This window comes from Patiria miniata, unplaced genomic scaffold (assembly GCF_015706575.1).
Source record: "Patiria miniata isolate m_02_andy unplaced genomic scaffold, ASM1570657v1 HiC_scaffold_2, whole genome shotgun sequence".
Lineage (NCBI taxonomy): Eukaryota > Metazoa > Echinodermata > Asteroidea > Valvatida > Asterinidae > Patiria > Patiria miniata.
In genome coordinates, this window is record NW_024037058.1 from 9623017 (window position 1) to 9640930 (window position 17914).

Here is a 17914-nt window from a genome sequence, read left to right on the forward strand (position 1 = left end):
TTTGTAAAACGCTGACCAAAAAAAGCAGAGAGTAAAATAAACCAGTCAAAAAAGAAAATCCCCATCAAAGTATTACATTCAGCATAGTTTTTAAACAAGTTCACAAAGTGTAAATATATTTGATTTATACATAAATTATATTAAATTTGATTTTGAGATACTAAGCTGATAATATATGCACCTACTTAGCTTGGGAACAAAATCTTTTGTTATGCAAATTTAAAATAGGCTCAACTTTGTTGTTTTACTATTAGTAGAAAGTTTGATGTCCATGACAAAAGTACACTATCTGCAAACCATTGGTTAAAAACTGTTATCACCGTAGTATTGGACATATTGAAATGAATTTTGATACACCGATCAATTAAGCCCTGCGCATGTGGACAAGTTCATGTGCAAGTCTTCAGTGACTACATGTCAAGCATTCGGACCTTTGTCCAAGCATGTCCGACAAATCGTCAAGGCGCAGAGCGGCCTATTAGTTATTAATTCTCCTGTGCAAATGCCCACAGAATATACCTTAAATGCACAATTTAAACATGCACAGTCTGTAAACTTTTTTTTGTAATTTTTCAGTGTTGATAAATTCTATTTTGCAAGTCCGTTGTTATTAATACAGAGAATGTAGAAGATTGCAGAGCAAATGCGATTGTAATAAAAATAAAAGAAATGTGATTTTTTTTTTGTGAAACATATTGTTCCCAGTTGTCAACACTGTGTAAAAAAAGTGGAGTTTTAATACCAATCATTCCAAATTTGCAGGAATATGTTTGGCGTAGATTTGGCGTTATGTCCCAGGTTCATACAAATCTTCACTGCACGGTAGCAATCCTTGACAAGTTTTGCTCTCGCAGAAGCACTTTGACCTTCGACCTTTATCATCACTTGCAGCGGCTTGCTGAGGCGTGTGGTCTCCCCAATAGCTGTATGCCAATTCCTCCCCGGCATCGATATTCCTCCCTGCAAACATGGCCACTCTGGGTATATCATTGTCGACTCGGACAGTGATAAGATAGAGATTGGGTTGGCACGAATGGTTGATAAACCGACCGACGTTGCCAATGTGCGTCAGGTCAATCGGAGTTGTAATCACATTGCCATTGGCTAACGACTCCCTGACTACCATAATGTAGTTCAAATCATGCAGTTTCATTTCGCGCGTTCTTTTCTTCACCTCTTCAAGCGTCAAAACCTCTCCCGCGTACTCGCACACAAATCTGTCCTTGGGAACAGGTACCGATGACCTCAACCCGTACCCTTTCCTTCTCGTTGCGAAGACCTCGAGGGGGAATTGCGGGCCATTTTGTACCACCCTGTTGACGCATTCCGGGCCACATTTACAGCTCGCGTTGCACTCGAACACCGGCTGCGAGTCTGCGATACTGGGACCCTTGAGGAAGTGTCCAGCGTTGTCATAGTTGGCGCCATATCGAAGGATGCACGGGCATTGTGGGTTGCAGGATGCCATGCCGCAATCGCAACCCTCGTACATGATTTCATTTGGGTGTCTGTTCAGACCGGGTCCAGCTACATGTGTTGATGTGTACTGTATAGTGACAAATTCAACAAAAGAAATAAATTAATGAACAAATAATGTCAAATAATGCAAACAATTCCCACCAACAAAAAAATAGAAATCTTACCAACCCTTTATAATGTGATTCAAGTTTATGGGCCTATAATATCGGTATATCATGTAGCCATATTGTCAGCATAAAAATGTCAAGATTTAGGGAGAGAAATTAGTATCAAGATGTACGCTACTTCTTTGGTTCTGTACGCAGTCTCTGGCGAGTCGAGAGCATTTTTGAAGTATTTTCTAACAATGTTGAAATATTGATACGCAAACTAACGTGTGCAAACAAATCTGGAAATGTCACAAAGTAGGCCTATAGACATCTGAAAAAGGCAGCACTTTCTGATTAGCCTATAAAGAGGGTGAGTATGCTTCTTTTTCTAAAGCAAAAATAAACTACAAACTAAGCCTAAATGTGAAAATCAAAATTTGACAAAGTTCTAGTTCTACATGTTTCTGTAAATGTAAAAGTGTGGCCTTTATACGGAGGTAGTCCAGTAAATTGGCCACATAATGGGGTTAACTCATTCCAGGGCAGTGGAACATCTTGGCAATAGAGGGCGCCCTTGCACCTTCTGTGACAGCTCGCAGCACACGTTGATTGTCCACACCATGGTCCACACCAAATCACTGGAAGTTTTCGTGGTTTATCGGTAATTGACTGGCTTAATGAGCTCCTATTCCTAATCATCGATTATCTGAAGGAATCAAGGCGTCGAAGATCAAGTTTTGAATCAACACTAGTATAATTTGAGAGGTGCATGAGGTAAGTCACATTTTGCAGATTACTTTTCTAAATTCTAGCGTGTCAATCAAGCCGCCTCGAACAACTGAATTCATAATGCACATTAAAAACTTAAACATAAAGGCTTAAGCACACCCCCTTCTTTACCTGAAAACTTATTTCTGCTGGCAAGATGACATTATCAGCATTTTGCAGAGACATTGCACCATCCATGCTCGAAAAACGTAGCTAGAATTGTGAGCAGAACTCTGTCAAAATGTACTTTCAATTCACTAAAGTTTTCTGCTCACTGACAGTGACACTGGCATTCTGTCAAGCTCGACTGTCATGTGTGAATAGTCGGGTGCCTTTTCCTCATGCACCCTCTTTCTGTTATTACGCGAAGTCTGGGTACCGTATAGCCATGTGAGAGTCAGATCAATTGGTAAAAAAAACAGCTCTCAATGTGTGCAATTTCGGGAACATTTCTTGAAAATGTCAGGATTATTATTAATGAAACTCTATGGTTTACAATAATCTATACATCTTGTGTAAATGTTGGACTTAACTTCGTGCAGTTGGATATTTTTGGGCAAAAAAAACTAGTGTTTTTGATGACCGATGGTATGGAATTTTGTTTTAGATTTGGGCCATTTTGGTTAAAAAACTGAAATGTTTGTTTTCTCCCTGGATCCTGACTGTAGTGAGCTGAAATCTCTTGGAGATTCATTTCTGGCATCTACTCACCCTGTGTGAATATTTGAAGTTGGATTTTTGGGCCAAAAATTAGTATTTTTGATGACCGCAGATACAGAAAATGTTTCAGATTTGGGCCATTTTTGGGAAAAAAATGAAATGTTTTTTTCCTCCCTTGATCCTGACTGTAGTGAGCTGAAGTTTCTTGGGGATTCATTTATAGGGCCTACCCACCTTGTGTGAACTTTTGACTTAATTTTGTGAAGTTGGATTTTCGGGGCAAAGATTAGTGTTTTTGATGACCCCGGCCATCAAAAACGTTGAAGTTTCTGGGGCATATTTTTTTTTTAAATCATAAAATTTTCTTCTTTCACTGGATACAGAATGTATTGAGTTGAATGCTTCAGGGAATTCAATTCTGGCCTCAAGTTGGATTTTTGGGTCAAAAAGTGACTTTTTTTATGTTGCCGGCTATGAAAAACTTTGAAGTTTCTGGGGCATTTTGTAAAAACTCATGAAGTTTTCTTTTCTAACTGAATACTGAATTTACAGAGTTGAATCCTTCACGGAATTTAATCTGGCCTCTGGGCATCTCGTGTGAAAGTTTGAGCAAATTTGGTCAAGTTGGATTTTTGGGTAAAAAACTGACTTCTTCGATGATAATGCCGGCTATGGAAAACGTTGAAGTTTTGGAGGTATTTTGTAAAAAAATCAAAAAGGTTTCTTTTCTCACTGGATACGAAATGTATTGAGTTGAACTCTTCAGGGATTTCAATTCTGGCCTGTAGGCTCCTTGTGTGAACTTTTGAGCAAATTTGGTCAAGTTGGATTTTTGGGTCAAAAACTTTCTTTTTTGATGATTAGGACCATGTTGGTTAAAAAAATGAAATGTTTCTTTCCTCCCTTGATCCTGACTCTAGTGAGCTGAAATCTCTTGGGGATTCATTTCTAGTATCTACCTACCTTGTGTGAACATTTGGCTAATTTCGTGACGTTGGATTTTGGGCCAAAAATAGGTATTTTTGATGACCACTGATATGGAAAACCTTTTAGATTTGGGCCATTTTGGGTAAAAAACTGAAATCTTTGTTTCCTCCCTGGAACCTGACCGTAGTGACCTGAAATCTCTTGGGGGATTCATTTCCGGCCTCTATCCACCTTGTGTGAACATTTGACTTACCGGTAGTTTCGTGAAGTTGGATTTTTGGGCCCAAAATCAGTATTTTTGATGACCGCGGAATCCCGCGGATATGGAAAACTTTTCTGATTTGGGCCATCTGGCAAAAAAAATTCAATATTTTTGGTTTATTACCTGGATTGTGACTGTAGTGAGCTGAAATCTTCAGGGGATTCATTTGGCTTATTTTCGTGAGGTTTGGTTTGTGGGCCAATAAATGATATTTTGATGACGGTGGATATTAAAAACATGTTATATTTGGGACATTTGGTTATATCCTAACAGTAGTGAGCTGAAATCTTTAGGGGAATCATTTCTGGCCTGAAGGCACATTGTGTGAACATAATTTGAGCAAATGTAGTGAAATTAGATTTTTTGTTTTTGATGATGCCAGATATGAAAAATGTTTTGTAAATTTGGGCGCGTTCAGTTAAAAGTCTATACCTTTCATTATCCCACTTGCTACTGGTTGTATAGTGAGCTGAGATCCTCAGGGAATTCATTTCTTGGTTCTTGACACCTTGTGTGAATATCTAAACCAATTTGGCAAACCTGAATTTTTGGGTCAAAAGTTGATGATAGTATAATTGTTACCACTGTGACCTTGCATAAAGGATTCAATTACGGAAAACCACTGATCGCTTTTTCTTTTACAGCCATTCTTAAAACTACAGATGACCCTTTAAGAGTTCCACCATGGAAGGTCCAACGCCCTCCAAGCAAGTCAAACTCACCGATTCTTCCGCGAACAAGGAACACGACCCACCTGCGTGTCTCGCCTCCGCCTCGTCTTCGCAACCAAGCTCCTCCTCAAAGACGGACTCGTTGGAGCAAGAATCCACTCTGGAGGTTCTGGAACAGATTGACATCTGTCAGGGAGAGTTGGAAAACTTGAACGAAGAGGCCAGCGAGGAAATCATCCAAATTGAGGAGAAGTTCAACCGGTTGCGGCAGCCTCACATCGACAAACGCAACGAGTTCATCAAGCAGATTCCTAATTTCTGGATTTGCACTGTATCCTTGTACTTTCTACTAAAAGTATCTGTCCTGTTTTTTCTAGGCACCCAGCTGAATGTAGAACGGTCCGTACCCATAACCATCCCAGATCTGTTCAAAACCTTGATGAGGTTTTTGGAGGATTTTGTAGGATTTTTGAGAGATTGTAGAGCATATTCACTGTTACTGAATAATCATGAGCGAGAACTGAAAACTGGTCCATATACCAGTCCCTAGTCTTAGTTCAAGACTGGATCTTTATTCCCCTTTATTGCAGCCAGCCCCATGACAAACACTGTTAAGTTGTCGCGGTGATAGAGGTCTCTATCAACAAGATGAATAGAATTCAGTCTTGGCAATATTGGCAGCGCTACCCGGGAAATTCTGAGTATACCTCAAGCGCATGCATTAGCTTTAATACAGTGAGCGCGTGTTAGGTATATGCTTGGAAATTTCCTTGGTAGTGCTGCCAATATTTCCAAAACTGGTTTGATTCATCTCGTTGATAGCAATCTCGTTTGTGATGGACCAGCTGTATAAAGGGGAATAAAATATAAATCCAGTCTGCGATCAAGACTAGTTACGCGAGGATTCACGCCAGGGTGCTATTTTTTGATGCACTGTGTAGAATGCTGTTGTCCTTTCTATGCTCTGATGATCCCACTATAAGTTGAAAGAATTCTATTGGCTATCACGGCCGACTGATAAATAATTATAGCGTTTGTTTTCCTGAATCTTGGCGCATCCACCAGTTTGTAAACCATCCGCAGATTGCTCCGCGACTCAGTGAGGAAGATGAGGAGTGTCTGCACTATCTGCGACAGCTGGTCGTCCGTAACTACGACGACCTCAAGACAGGCTACAGCATCACATTCCACTTTGCCAAGAATCCCTTCTTTGAGAATGAAACCATCAGCAAGGAATTCAGTCTGACAGAGGACGGTAAGCTTTGAAAATAAGTTTTTGCATTGGGACCTCCTAAAGGGTCCGATCTTATGACGTCAAAGTACCACGTGATCATCCAGTTCCCAGTGGCCGGTCATCATTGCAGTAGGCAATGGTTTATATTGTTAACTAGACAGAAGGGTTTATTTGCACGTTAAAAAGTTGCAAATTCTTTATCAAATGGCACAATGGTCACTACCAGTTCAAGCCAGGTTTATTTTGACAGTGACCAGACCAAGGTGCAGGATTATTTTTCACGAACCTCGATGGCAGACGGACTCAGGCCATGATCTGCGGGTAGCACACCCTGATCTTTCCGGCCTTGCTCGCTACCCTGAGTGGGTTGCTTTCCAGCCTTACTCCTTGTGGGTTTATGAGTCATGCGATCTGAATACTCCCTGGTGCAAAAACCTCATCACACAAATTGTGCCACAAAATTGGGCTCCAGCATGTTGCTGGATTTTAGAGGATCCTGAAAGATCCAAGAAAATTCCAAGCGAGAATTTCTACGGGGATCAGGGTGAGGTTTTCTGATTCAGTTTACATTTCAAATCTGTATAACTTGTGTATGATTTATTTTCAGGAGAACCTACGAGCAAATCCAGCGAGATTCACTGGAAGCCTGGCATGGATATTACCAAGAAGCTGAGATCCAAAGGCAAGATGGACGTGCCCTGTGCTAGCTTCTTTGGCTGGTTCAGCGATCATCTAGACGCAGGCAACGATGAAATCGCAGACGTAAGTCAGCATCTAGGCCGTGTTGCAGTCAGCGTACTTGTGATGGGTCACGAGTCACCACAAGTCCGTCGTAGTTGCAGGCCAGTGTTGTTGTCGAGTCCATCACAAGTCCTTTCACAAGTCCAGTCACAAGTAACGGGATGAACAATGACAAAGGAATGCTTTTGTAACAGTTTGTTTGAATTGCTTTGGACTTGACTTGAGACACAAGACTTGTGGTGGATTTGTGATGGACTTGCAGGGAAAGTTGTGGGGACTTGTGATGGGATCGACTACAACACTGGTTGCAGGATTCTGAGCAACGCCAACATTAGAATCTTCCTGCTATCCAGTTATCAGTTTGTAAACAGAATCCTGCATCTGATAAGGGAATAAATATGTCCTTGGCCATATTATAAAAAACACTATGTTTAAGACCGCGGTTTGGATTCTGGACGCATGATATTGACCCAAGCCGAAGGCGAGGGTCACTATCATCGTCCAGGCTCCAAATCGGTCTTAAACATAGCATTTAATACCAGCCAAGCACATATTAATATCAAATTTTGTCAAAAAGTCCAAACGTTTTAGTCGAAAAGTCAAAACAGGTAAAAATTTATAATTTTCCAACAATTTGTTCAATAATTTTACTTCATATTTTTGGAAGCACCCCGCTGTCCATTTTATGGTGTTTCTCGCAAGTAATCATAAACAACTCCTTAAATGGAGATTGGCGCACGTGTGGCGCGTACTGTGCAAATTGGGGGCGGAATGGGGCAGTGCCGGTGTAGTGTGAATTTAGGACTCTGGCCATATGGACTCATAGGTAGTATTGCACATATGCCTAAATGAAGATTGTGAATGTTCAACCAATTCAAGGGTAAAAGGGACCAGACTTCATAGGAGTCCAAATTTCATGTGACAGCCAGCCGGTGTTTTATCAACCGTTTAAAAATGGCCACGAGACGTGCTCTCGACCAATAGGAATGGGTAAACTTTCCTAGGTACTCATAAATACCCAACACAACAGGCTGGATAAACTCGTCTGCAAGTTATCCCAGATATGTAATGACATGACTCCTTACCCCTAACCAACCCACAATCTGCTCAAAATTGATGTATATTCTTTTCCAGAAAGGCAGATTATTTGCTTTGGTAATGTCACATGATTCTAATTACTCAGGCTTGAGATTTTTTTCAGAGTTTGTTTGAAGTCAGACCTTTTCAATTTGAGAGAAAATCATTACCAGTGTTAAAAGAAATGCATCTTTCATCCAGACATTTTCATCCAAGTTTTAGACTTTAAAAAAAAAATGACAATGCCATCCTTAACAGGGGGATGACTTCGATCAAAAAATTGCCCAGACGTGGTAAGGGGGGGGGGGGGGGACTGGCTTGTTCAACACCACAGGACACTAGAGAGTGCTGTTCATGGTACAGATGTACATGTACAAAAAAAAACCCGGCACATTTAAAGCTTTTGTACTTTGTTACCTTTTTCAGTAATATTGACATGATTGAATACATTTTGGTGGTTGGGAAGTTAAAAAAAAAAAACCTAAAAATCGGCCAAAAAAAAGTGTGAGGGGATGATCCAATAGCCCATTCCCCCTGGTCAAAAAGTGGGTGGGATGTATTTATACCCCCCCCCCCCCCCCCGGATTTACGCTCCTGACCCTTAAATGTTATGTCTGCCGTAGGTTCTGAGAGATGACCTGTGGAGCAATCCCTTACAATACTACCTAATCCCTGATGTGGATGACTCACTGGACAAATCAGCGCTCATGGACTCTCTTATGTACAGGTATGGCTCCAGTTTTCTTTGCTTAATAGGCAATGACCATTAGACTACATGCACATTGCAAGTACCCCCTCAACAGTAAGAAATGGTGAGTTGGGGAGACCACTGGGAGAGACATTGGAACGCATTGCCGACAACACCTGAATCTCACTGGATTCTGCTTTACTGGTACCTGAAAAACAGGTTTTACTTTTCTTCCTTTTGCTGGCTGGCAATAAATGGACATCTGCTTTTTTTCTTGCTTGAGTAGTATGAAATTAGATTAAAAGTTTTCAACCTTGCCATAAGCTGCTTTTCGGCTACCCGAAAAGCAGATTTTACTCGGGCGGCCAAAAGTGGCCATCTGCTTTTCTCATTCCAAAAAAAGTGGAAAAGTCAATCGAATATACATTTTGACAACTGTGTATTCTACATTTCTGCTTTTCAGACCCTGGAAAATCAGTAAAAGTAAAACCTTCTTTTCAGGTACCAGAAAAATAGAAAAATTTATTTTATTGAAAAGTAAACTCTGCTTTTCTGATAGCAGGAAGACAGAAAAGTAGAAAAAGGGATGTTTCAAAAATGTTCAATCTGCTTTTCGGATATTCTGATAGCAAAAATGATGTCTACTTTTTGTCCTCCATACCACGCGGTGACGTCCGTCGGCTGATCACTTGTTTGCGCATTGAGCTCATACAAGCAGCCCTATATTCTGATATTGTACCAGAATTTTTTTTATCTTTAAACTTACAGTGATGACGAGAGTAACAATGTTGAGGTGACCCCTGTAATTGACCCAGAATCCCGTCCAATCACAGCCAAGAAGGATGCCAACGATGACTCAGAGACTGCAGAGAACCATCCAGCATTGATTAAGAGTAAGTCTGACACCTAATGCCAGTTCAAACTACACACGAAAGAAAAGGTGAAGCGAAGTTGATAATACAAAACTTTCGCTACGAAATTTGCCTGATAACTTGCCATGATTGTCAGAAATTCATATTTGCATTCGCTTTTGTTGTGTATGAACTGGTCCCTAGTCTCAGATGAGCAGTCATTTATTGTTAGCTACAAAGTTTTTGGGGACACTTGCCAGTCCTAAATTCTGTATGATCGTATCCCCATATGATCGTACACACCAGAGCTACCTGTGGAGTACTCGTACAAAGGCAATGGGTACCCCACAAGTGAAATCTTTAGAAAAAGGGATAAATGGACAACAATGCTCCTACCCCACAAGTCCTCCCCGTGATGTCGTCCGTACTTGTAATGTTAAAGTTTAGGTTAATGCGCCTATCAATTGTTTCCCCCACTCCTCAGCTATCCAGCCCTACCCGGTATGTGGGGGGTTCCCCTTTTTATTAATGTCTTTGTTGAAGGGGCGCTAGTCAGAAGTCATAAACCCGTATATAAAAAGCTTTATTCTCCCTGAGTGATCCCGTTTGACATTTCCCAAGTTTGCAGCATTGCTATTAAATGTTGCTAGCGTTGTGACCTTGGGCCTGATCCCTGGCTACAGTGGCATAGCCAGGAATTTTTCAGTGGGGGGGGGGGGGGGGGACTGGGGGGCCTGGAACATTTCATGGGAGGGCGTCATGTAGATCAATGATAATTATTTTAGAAACTCAAAATCTCAGTGGGGGGGGGGGACAAGGTTTCATGGGGGGGCTGTCGCCCCCCCACGCCCCTCCGTGGCTACGCCACTGCCTGGCTACATGGCATATTCAGGTTTATGGCTTCTGACTTGTGCTCCCTGAACAAAGTCATTAACAAAATGCGGAACCACAAACATAAGGCTGGATAGCTCAGTTGGTAGGGCAATCCGGGGGTCGCAGTTTCAAACCCCGCTCCAGTCAGTTTCTTTGCTCAACTTTGCAACTTTTTTTCTTTGGTACAGGTAATGATAAGATTCAAGGGACAGAGGACAAGTTGGTGGAGAACAATGTTAGCACAGACGATAGTAAAGAAACAGTCAGAGACGATGGATCCTGAGCATATCTACATGTATAATGTGTAGTAGATTTTTTATCAAATATCTGGCCAGAGCTGATATATGGTCCAACTGACTGGTGAGTATTGGTAGTTTCCTTCGCACAAAATTGGTTGAAATGTTTTTTTTCTAGGTTCCGTCGATGCCTGCGTGTGCAGTGCAAGACACTGCTCAGCTGGCCTGTACCATTCAAACGCTTACTCTTCGCTGGAAAAAAGTTGATGCCAGAGCAAAGCCTAGGTGTTTTTTTGACACACTTTAAGCAACATTTTTGTATTCAACTTAAAACACATTGGATGCTCTGTTTTTCAATTTAAGGCAAAATTCAACGCCAAAGTTGTGAATGCTGACTAAAACCCTGTGGGTAGAGAAGGCATGTTATGGTAAAGTCTCATGCTCAAGGACATCAGACAAGGCCAATAACTGGATTTGATCCTGCCAATCGATTCTTGAGCTGTTCTTCCTTTAACGCACAACATTTCCAAAAAAACTTTTATTATTATTGAGCACTGAATAAATTACATTGTGATTCAATGTAGTACAGGGTGCTGATGGTTGTATGTTGGTATGGGACAGCATAAATAACGATGATAAGCTTTAAATTTTTAGCGTAAAAGGCCTAAATGCTTGACGCATTGAGACCAATCTTCCAAATGAGTTAGTGGATAGAAGTAGTAGATATTTGCCGTATTCAAATTCCTATTACTGATCAGTATTAATTGTTTAATGTACAGTTAAAACTATGAGTTGGAAATACTGCCATCGAAAAATTGTTGTTTGATCAAGGGAAGATTTGATCGTTTGATCAAGTAGACTACGCACTGTGTGCGAGAAATATAGGTGGTGGTGTGTATGCACAAGTGATTTTTAATGACGGTACAGCCAAGATTTGGCATGAGCGAAAAGTGTTCAAGCAAGAACGCACAATGAAAACTGTCCCAAAACATCTGTAAACCGTAATGTGGTGTGTTTTAGCCTGAAGCCATAGACGTGCACAGAGTCCATAGACCCATAGACCCTTTGCAGTGCATCCATCTTGGAGGTTTGTCCTTTGGTTCCACAGGTATGAGAAGACTTCTGATGCCACGTTCGCATTGTACTTACATATTTTTTCCAAGTTACCAAGATTGTTAACATTCCAATGTGGTCATTCTACCATGCTTCTGCACTCGGGATTAACTTCTGGCCAAGGAAAGTTGTTCTTTGCGTAAATACTTTTACCGTACCGTACCGTGCTCTCTAGGAATTTTATGAGGACGTCCTACTATTGATCTTTTAACCTATAACGCCAGATGTGGTTGTGGAAAAAAATGTTCCACATAATATCGCACAGCACAGCAGAAATGCGGTAGAATCTCATGTACAGAACGTTGGCCTACGCGTGAGAATTACATAGGTTACCGACACGGAAGTCACGTGATTATTATGCTAGTTTTACATAGCAGCGGTCTTTCGCACAGGACTTTTCAATGATGTAGAACAATGTTATTCTTCCACGACCCAGTTGGCCCTGTAAAATTTAATGCTGTGGACCATTAAGCTAACATTCAACTATCGCCAATTAATGATTTGGGTAGTTTACGCACTGGACTTAATATGGTCAAGTTGACAAGTCTCCTTAAATTTGACAATAGTCCCTGTTATTTTAACCTAAAATTCCAATGTAAACAGTGCTTTATTGATACAGAAATAAGCCTCACAAATGGCTGTTGAATGCACGGGATCTTTAGGCCAACCAAAGTGTGTTTGTATCGATCATGGGGCTCAGATATTGAGCTTTTAAAACATTTTGTACATGGTAGTTATATTTTAAGATGTAGTTGTTAGTACATGTACCAAATTGTACCAGTAGAAGTGAGAATATCATTATTTTAATTTACTGTTCCGGATTTGAGCGTAAGCCCCACCCACTTTCGCAGTCCAGCAACAACACATACAACACCCCCAATGCCGCACTATAGATGTTAAGTTGTATAAAACGCTCTTTTTAACCAGTTCACGCCGGGATTATTTTGAAAACTTGAAAACTTTTGCGTGTATACATGTCATCTGGCGCAAACTGGTTAAGAGAAAACCCGAGTACACTGCTTACATGGCTTTATATTCGGGTATTTGCATGAGCCCGTACAAGGATTTCAAATCTCTCTTTTCTCAACATCCCCCTGGGGGAGTTTATTGAACGGCCACAACCAGCAGGACACCATTATTATTATCACTTGACTGAATGACATGCTACTTTTGCCTAAATCCTTTTTGAGTGGCCTAAAACACCCGCAATTTTTTTTCAATAAAATATAATATCCAGTGCCATATTTGTTCATGTCCAGTAATAAAACCATCTATTATTTCTTTTGATTGTTGAAACTGGTGCACAAACAATGGAAATCCTAAATTATAGGTACATTGTGTATGCATGGTGTGTGTGTGTGGGTGTCCAGAGAGGATGGACTGCCCACCTGCTATTGGTCAAATTGCCTGAAGACATTAACCAGATACAATGTTACAGTGATGAGCTGTGTAAATGATAAACAATGACATCCTGGTATGGAAGAGACCCTGGATTTTAAAAGGGAAAATCACCTTATTGTTATTGAACACAGTGTCACATGTTTTAATTATAGTAACAATACAAAAAAAGTGCTTTATAGACGGATGGTAAAGCTCTAGAGAAATCATGCGCAACTGGGCACCTGTCTGACTTATGTGGGACATATGTACGTGAAACGGGTTTCAGAGTCATAGCTGTGATTGGTCGAAACATCATGAGGCGGGGCTCAACAGATCGGTCCATTGTGAGAATTGTTCTGTTTCAAATCCCACCAGTATATCTCTTTTTGTATAGTGTTTTTAGTATCACATAATTTTATGCAGTGTATAATTTATCAAAATAGCTTGCATTGTAAATATCTGTACATGTACATTGTGTGCTCAAAACCAAAGCAACGTCTGCGGAGAGAAGCCAGCCTTGCCGTATTTGTGTTTGAAATCTAGGCATAATGCAAGAAAATTGGTTCGTGCTTGTATGTGAGTAGTGACATGACTGTAGATGATAGTGCTGTCATGTAACTGTACTTGTGTCAGCAAGTTTTAGAAAAGTTTATTGCACATTTGTAAAATACGAACCTCTACAACAGGGTCTGCAAAAAAAAGGACTTTTCAAGTTTTGGGGTGTGTTCTACTTAAGTGAACAATCTTAAAGGTTGGCAATGTTTATGCAAGCATGGTGCAAGCAAGCGGAACTTTTGAGTGTTTACCAGCGGACAATATGCCGATGGCACCAAAAAAGGGCATGACTTTTCTTTAAGGGCACTTGTTTAGAAGAAAAGAGCAATTGTTAACAAAAGAAGGGCACTCCTTACAAATGTTTTTTTTTGGGGGGGGGGGGTAAAGCGCTGTTTAAAAAAGGGTATTTCAATGGAAAAGGGCAGTTTTTATAAAATATTGGGGGGTTCCCCTTAACCCCCCCCCCCCGAAAAAAATGGTGATGGAATTGGGCTTCAACATTTCCACAAGTGTTCTTTGTTGTTTTAAACAAAGTTGGTATTTCCAAAATAAGAATCTGTGTAGTATGCGGTCAATAACTAGTATGCGAGATGTGTGTTCTGTCCTGGTTAAATAAAACATTTAATATGAAATTTTTATCAAAACATTACTACTGTCTTTTAGATACAACTTTGTGTGGCTTATACATATGAACAAAAATCTTACAAAATCTTGTAAATGTTAGGTGGATTTTGATAGAAATCACAATTACAAAATCGGTGTAGACCTACATGTGAACCAGCCATCTAAGACGGCATCTTTAGTTTTTTTAATTCAGTAAATAGCAAGTTGTTATTAACTTTTACAACTTCAAACAAAATCCACCTTTCACTTCACAGTTATACTTTTTTTTCATATTAAAAATAGAACCATCAACATTTATTTTATAATTTTACAGAGGTGAGTTTAATTTCGTTTTTTTTTTTACAATAGATTAAAGCCTTTTGAGAAAAAGTCTGCTCTAAAAATACTTCAGCTGTACCAACCATTTAATATTTCTTGTTTAATATATGCCCTGTCAAAAAAGAAAAATGTAAATACACCTTTTTAATACATACATGTAACGACTGTTATTAAAGCGCGCAAACGTCAAGGGCAAAATTAATCCCAAACATTTCCACCAGCTTACTAGACCATGGAACAAATTTCCTGGAAATGTTACTCATAGAAATTTGCTAAGTTGCACAGAAAATATTACGTCAGTAAAAGAATATGTCAGTGAAATGCATTTCAATGTATACTGGCTGTGACTGGTTCTAAACTTATAGCGGTTCGGTTTGAAAAAAAATTGCATTGCACCAATCTTTACTTATTCTGATTATCATCCGATGTTCAACGGAGCCTGCAAGCTCAGCAACAACGTCTGATATATGTGAGCAATTTTATGCGACGCCACACGCCAGCCAATCGGAGTCTACTTTAGAAATTGTGAATTTCCGGCAGAAAGGTGGCCAAAGCTGTTAATTGGTCAATTGGCTGCCACGTTTTTGTAATTTAGCAATGGGTTACCGAAAGACCGGATAGAAGGCGCCTGTTGATGGTCAGAATCTGGAGGTCAAGACGCAGTCTTTTTTGCATAATCGCCGAATTTGTGTCCATAAAAAAGGTGCTTGCTTTGCAAGGCTATTCCATTGACTAATCTTTGTTTGCAGCTGATCCTGAACTTTGACCCATGACCTCATTGTTTACAAGTGCAGGCATTAGAGGCTTGGACTATTTCAATAACATTTCTGGATACCGAACAATACCGAATAAGGATGATGTAAAACCAGTCTCGTCCAAAAAAAATGCGATTTCAAGAATTGTTGTCGTAATTGTCTTCAAACATCACCAGTGATAAAATCACAGTTAAACGTTCAAAATATTCAACAGAATATTACCGATTACCAAGAAAGCCCAGCAGACAACTCACAAACGTCCCATTAAAAACACTCTGAAAATAACATTTAGTACATTTTGTCATAATGCAACATAATGAAGTCTTTAAAGGGTCCATGAAATGAATTTTTCTTACATATTTTTGAACATATTTTCTGCAACTTTTCACTCTCTTCAATGTATAAAAAAAAATATTTGACATCCTTTTTGGTTAATTTTGTTGACAAGTAGATATTTTTCCGGACAACTGAGGCGCTGTTGCTGTGACGTCATCTCAGGAAGACACTTCAGTTTAGGGGTTTCTGTTAAAATTGTGAACCCGAAATTTACTCATTAAAAAAAAATCGAGAAAGGTTTCTTCATTAGCTTACTGCAGTGAACTGACACAACGAATCACCAACAGAGAAGAACATTTACGACAGCAAAATATCGTAAATTCAGGCAACTTCTGGTGCTGACTTATAACTGTAACATTGAGGTTTCTGCCTGAAATGACATCACACTTTTACTCATGAATATGGAAATTTGCATTACCATAAAAACCAAAACGGCACCAAAATACCCTTGAAAATGGCAAACAAAAACTTATAAATAGGTGCATTTTCAAGGATTGCAATAAAATAATTACATTGCATGGGCCCTTTTAGAGATTAAAGCACTAAAATTAAGTCTTTGCAACCTTTTGACAGTTGACGCATTCAAATTAGCGAACATCTGTGCGCTTATAACGTATAACCGTGCTTTTCGTTTCTTATTCGTTTAAAATGGTGTACATTATTGCATATTCGCCCTGGACTAGGCTAAAAGCCACTCAAGGTACAGGACTACAAGAGGAATAAAAAGAAGAGCATGTTGTCAGTAATACTCAAGGTATGGATTGATGTTGTAGCGAAATTAAAGTCATAAGTTAGGACACCCTCTTTTAGATAAGCTAATCCATGCTGTGACGCATGCGTGCTGCTATGTGGCTACTGGACTTCTTTCGCTGTTGAAGACTCGGGCGTGCTGCACGTCTCCAGTCCAGACCACGTGGCTGCAAAAGCAGCGTGAGGCGGCGGCGGGAAACCAGTTCAACCCTCACCTGCAGGGGCCACAAAACTCGCCACCGTAAATCGTGATTTGGCCAGCGTAAAAAGGTCCATTGTACACACATAATTATATGAATACATTGTGCCTTTCAAGATAGAAGCATGCAATTTGGCAAATTTGGAAATTCAGTGTTTTTAGCTATTTGTTCAAATGTTACAACTTCAAAAAGAAATCCACCTTTTCAAAGTTAGACTTTGTTTTACTATTTATGTTAAAATACCACTGTGAATATTTATTTTAGAATTTTACATAGGTGATTTTTACTATTTTTTCACAATAAATTTGCAGCCTGTTGAGAAAACTTGTAATCTAAAAATACTTCAGCTGTACCAACCTTCTTGTTTAATATATTTCCTGTTAAAGAAATATGTGAATACATGTACACCTTGGTAACACTGACATGTAACGGCTGCTATTAAAGTGCTAAAACGTCAAAGACAAAAAAACCACAAAGATTTCCACTTGCTCATCACTCTTACAGGGAACAACTTTCAAAGACAAAATTAATAATACTCATGGACATTTGCTGATATTATGTCAGCAAATAAAGTCTGTCAGTCAAAATGCATTTTAGTGTGGAATGCAAGTGACTGCAACGGTTGCCAGCGCTTTGACTGAAATAAGACAATAAATATTGAACCGATTGGAAAGATTTGTCTGTTGTTGAAAAGCTAACGGACTATACTCTCTAAATATGTATAGTTATTCGCGTTGTACTTTTAAAAGCTGCAAAAAAAGGACGTTTGAGGGTTCGGTTTTGTTTTAGACACCCTGTATTTTAGTGGTCGCAGTACCTAGATTAGTGAAAAATGTGGTTATGCTAGTCATCCAGCGAGGCCTTTGCAGTTCTGCCCATGCTGTCTGTTTGCAGTTTCCATAACACCACGTGCCTTGTCCTATTTAGTAAATATAATATAGGTTTTCCCGGCCAATTTCGTGAAATGTCCGTTCACTTCTGAAAATCGGTCATTCGTGTTCGTGTGAATTTGAATGCACGTCTTGAATCCATTTCAATTCAACGAACGTACAATCGTGTACATTGTCTGTGCATCTGGTTTTGAGAAACAGACGGCCAATTACGTTACCTGTGCATTCACTTACGCAAGCATACCTTTTCTAAATTGATTTCAGGTACAGCTAATTTGAATGACGGTTTATGAAGGAAAAAAACCACTAATTGTATCTGGTGCCGATGGCATTAAACTAAAGTGAAATAGAATGGTGAATGTTTGAAATCGCCCTCTAAAAGCGAAAAAGAAGTCTTGTAAACGAATCTGAATGGACATAAACGAAAGGTGCTGCTC

At 39.7% G+C, this 17914-nt stretch overlaps 2 protein-coding genes across 9 annotated transcripts; one reads left to right on the top strand and one right to left on the bottom strand.

The window, feature by feature from the left end:
- Positions 1-4: 4 nt before the first annotated feature.
- LOC119726451 (histone-lysine N-methyltransferase SETMAR-like) lies at positions 5-2681 on the bottom strand. Of its 5 annotated transcripts, none has more exons than XM_038198116.1 (2): positions 2469-2681; positions 5-1546 (listed from the first exon to the last, which is right to left on the bottom strand). In XM_038198116.1, the coding sequence occupies exons 1-2, from the start codon at positions 2532-2534 to the stop codon at positions 788-790; spliced, it is 825 nt and encodes a 274-aa protein (XP_038054044.1). In that variant the 5' UTR covers positions 2535-2681; the 3' UTR covers positions 5-787. The 5 variants fall into 5 exon arrangements, with proteins under 5 accessions (XP_038054044.1, XP_038054045.1, XP_038054047.1 ...); XM_038198117.1 differs by lacking the exon at positions 2469-2681 and adding an exon at positions 2149-2286; XM_038198119.1 differs by lacking the exon at positions 2469-2681 and adding an exon at positions 2101-2169.
- On the top strand, positions 2187-14613 carry LOC119726450 (protein SET-like). 4 transcript variants are annotated; one of them, XM_038198112.1, is made up of 7 exons: positions 2187-2342; positions 4830-5187; positions 5922-6111; positions 6698-6852; positions 8532-8635; positions 9365-9489; positions 10509-14253. In XM_038198112.1, the coding sequence occupies exons 2-7, from the start codon at positions 4870-4872 to the stop codon at positions 10601-10603; spliced, it is 987 nt and encodes a 328-aa protein (XP_038054040.1). In that variant the 5' UTR covers positions 2187-2342; positions 4830-4869; the 3' UTR covers positions 10604-14253. The 4 variants fall into 4 exon arrangements, with proteins under 4 accessions (XP_038054040.1, XP_038054043.1, XP_038054041.1 ...); XM_038198115.1 differs by having other exon boundaries at positions 2263-2342; positions 4848-5187; XM_038198113.1 differs by lacking the exon at positions 2187-2342 and adding an exon at positions 2723-2745 and having other exon boundaries at positions 10509-14613.
- The last annotated feature ends 3301 nt before the right edge of the window (positions 14614-17914 follow it).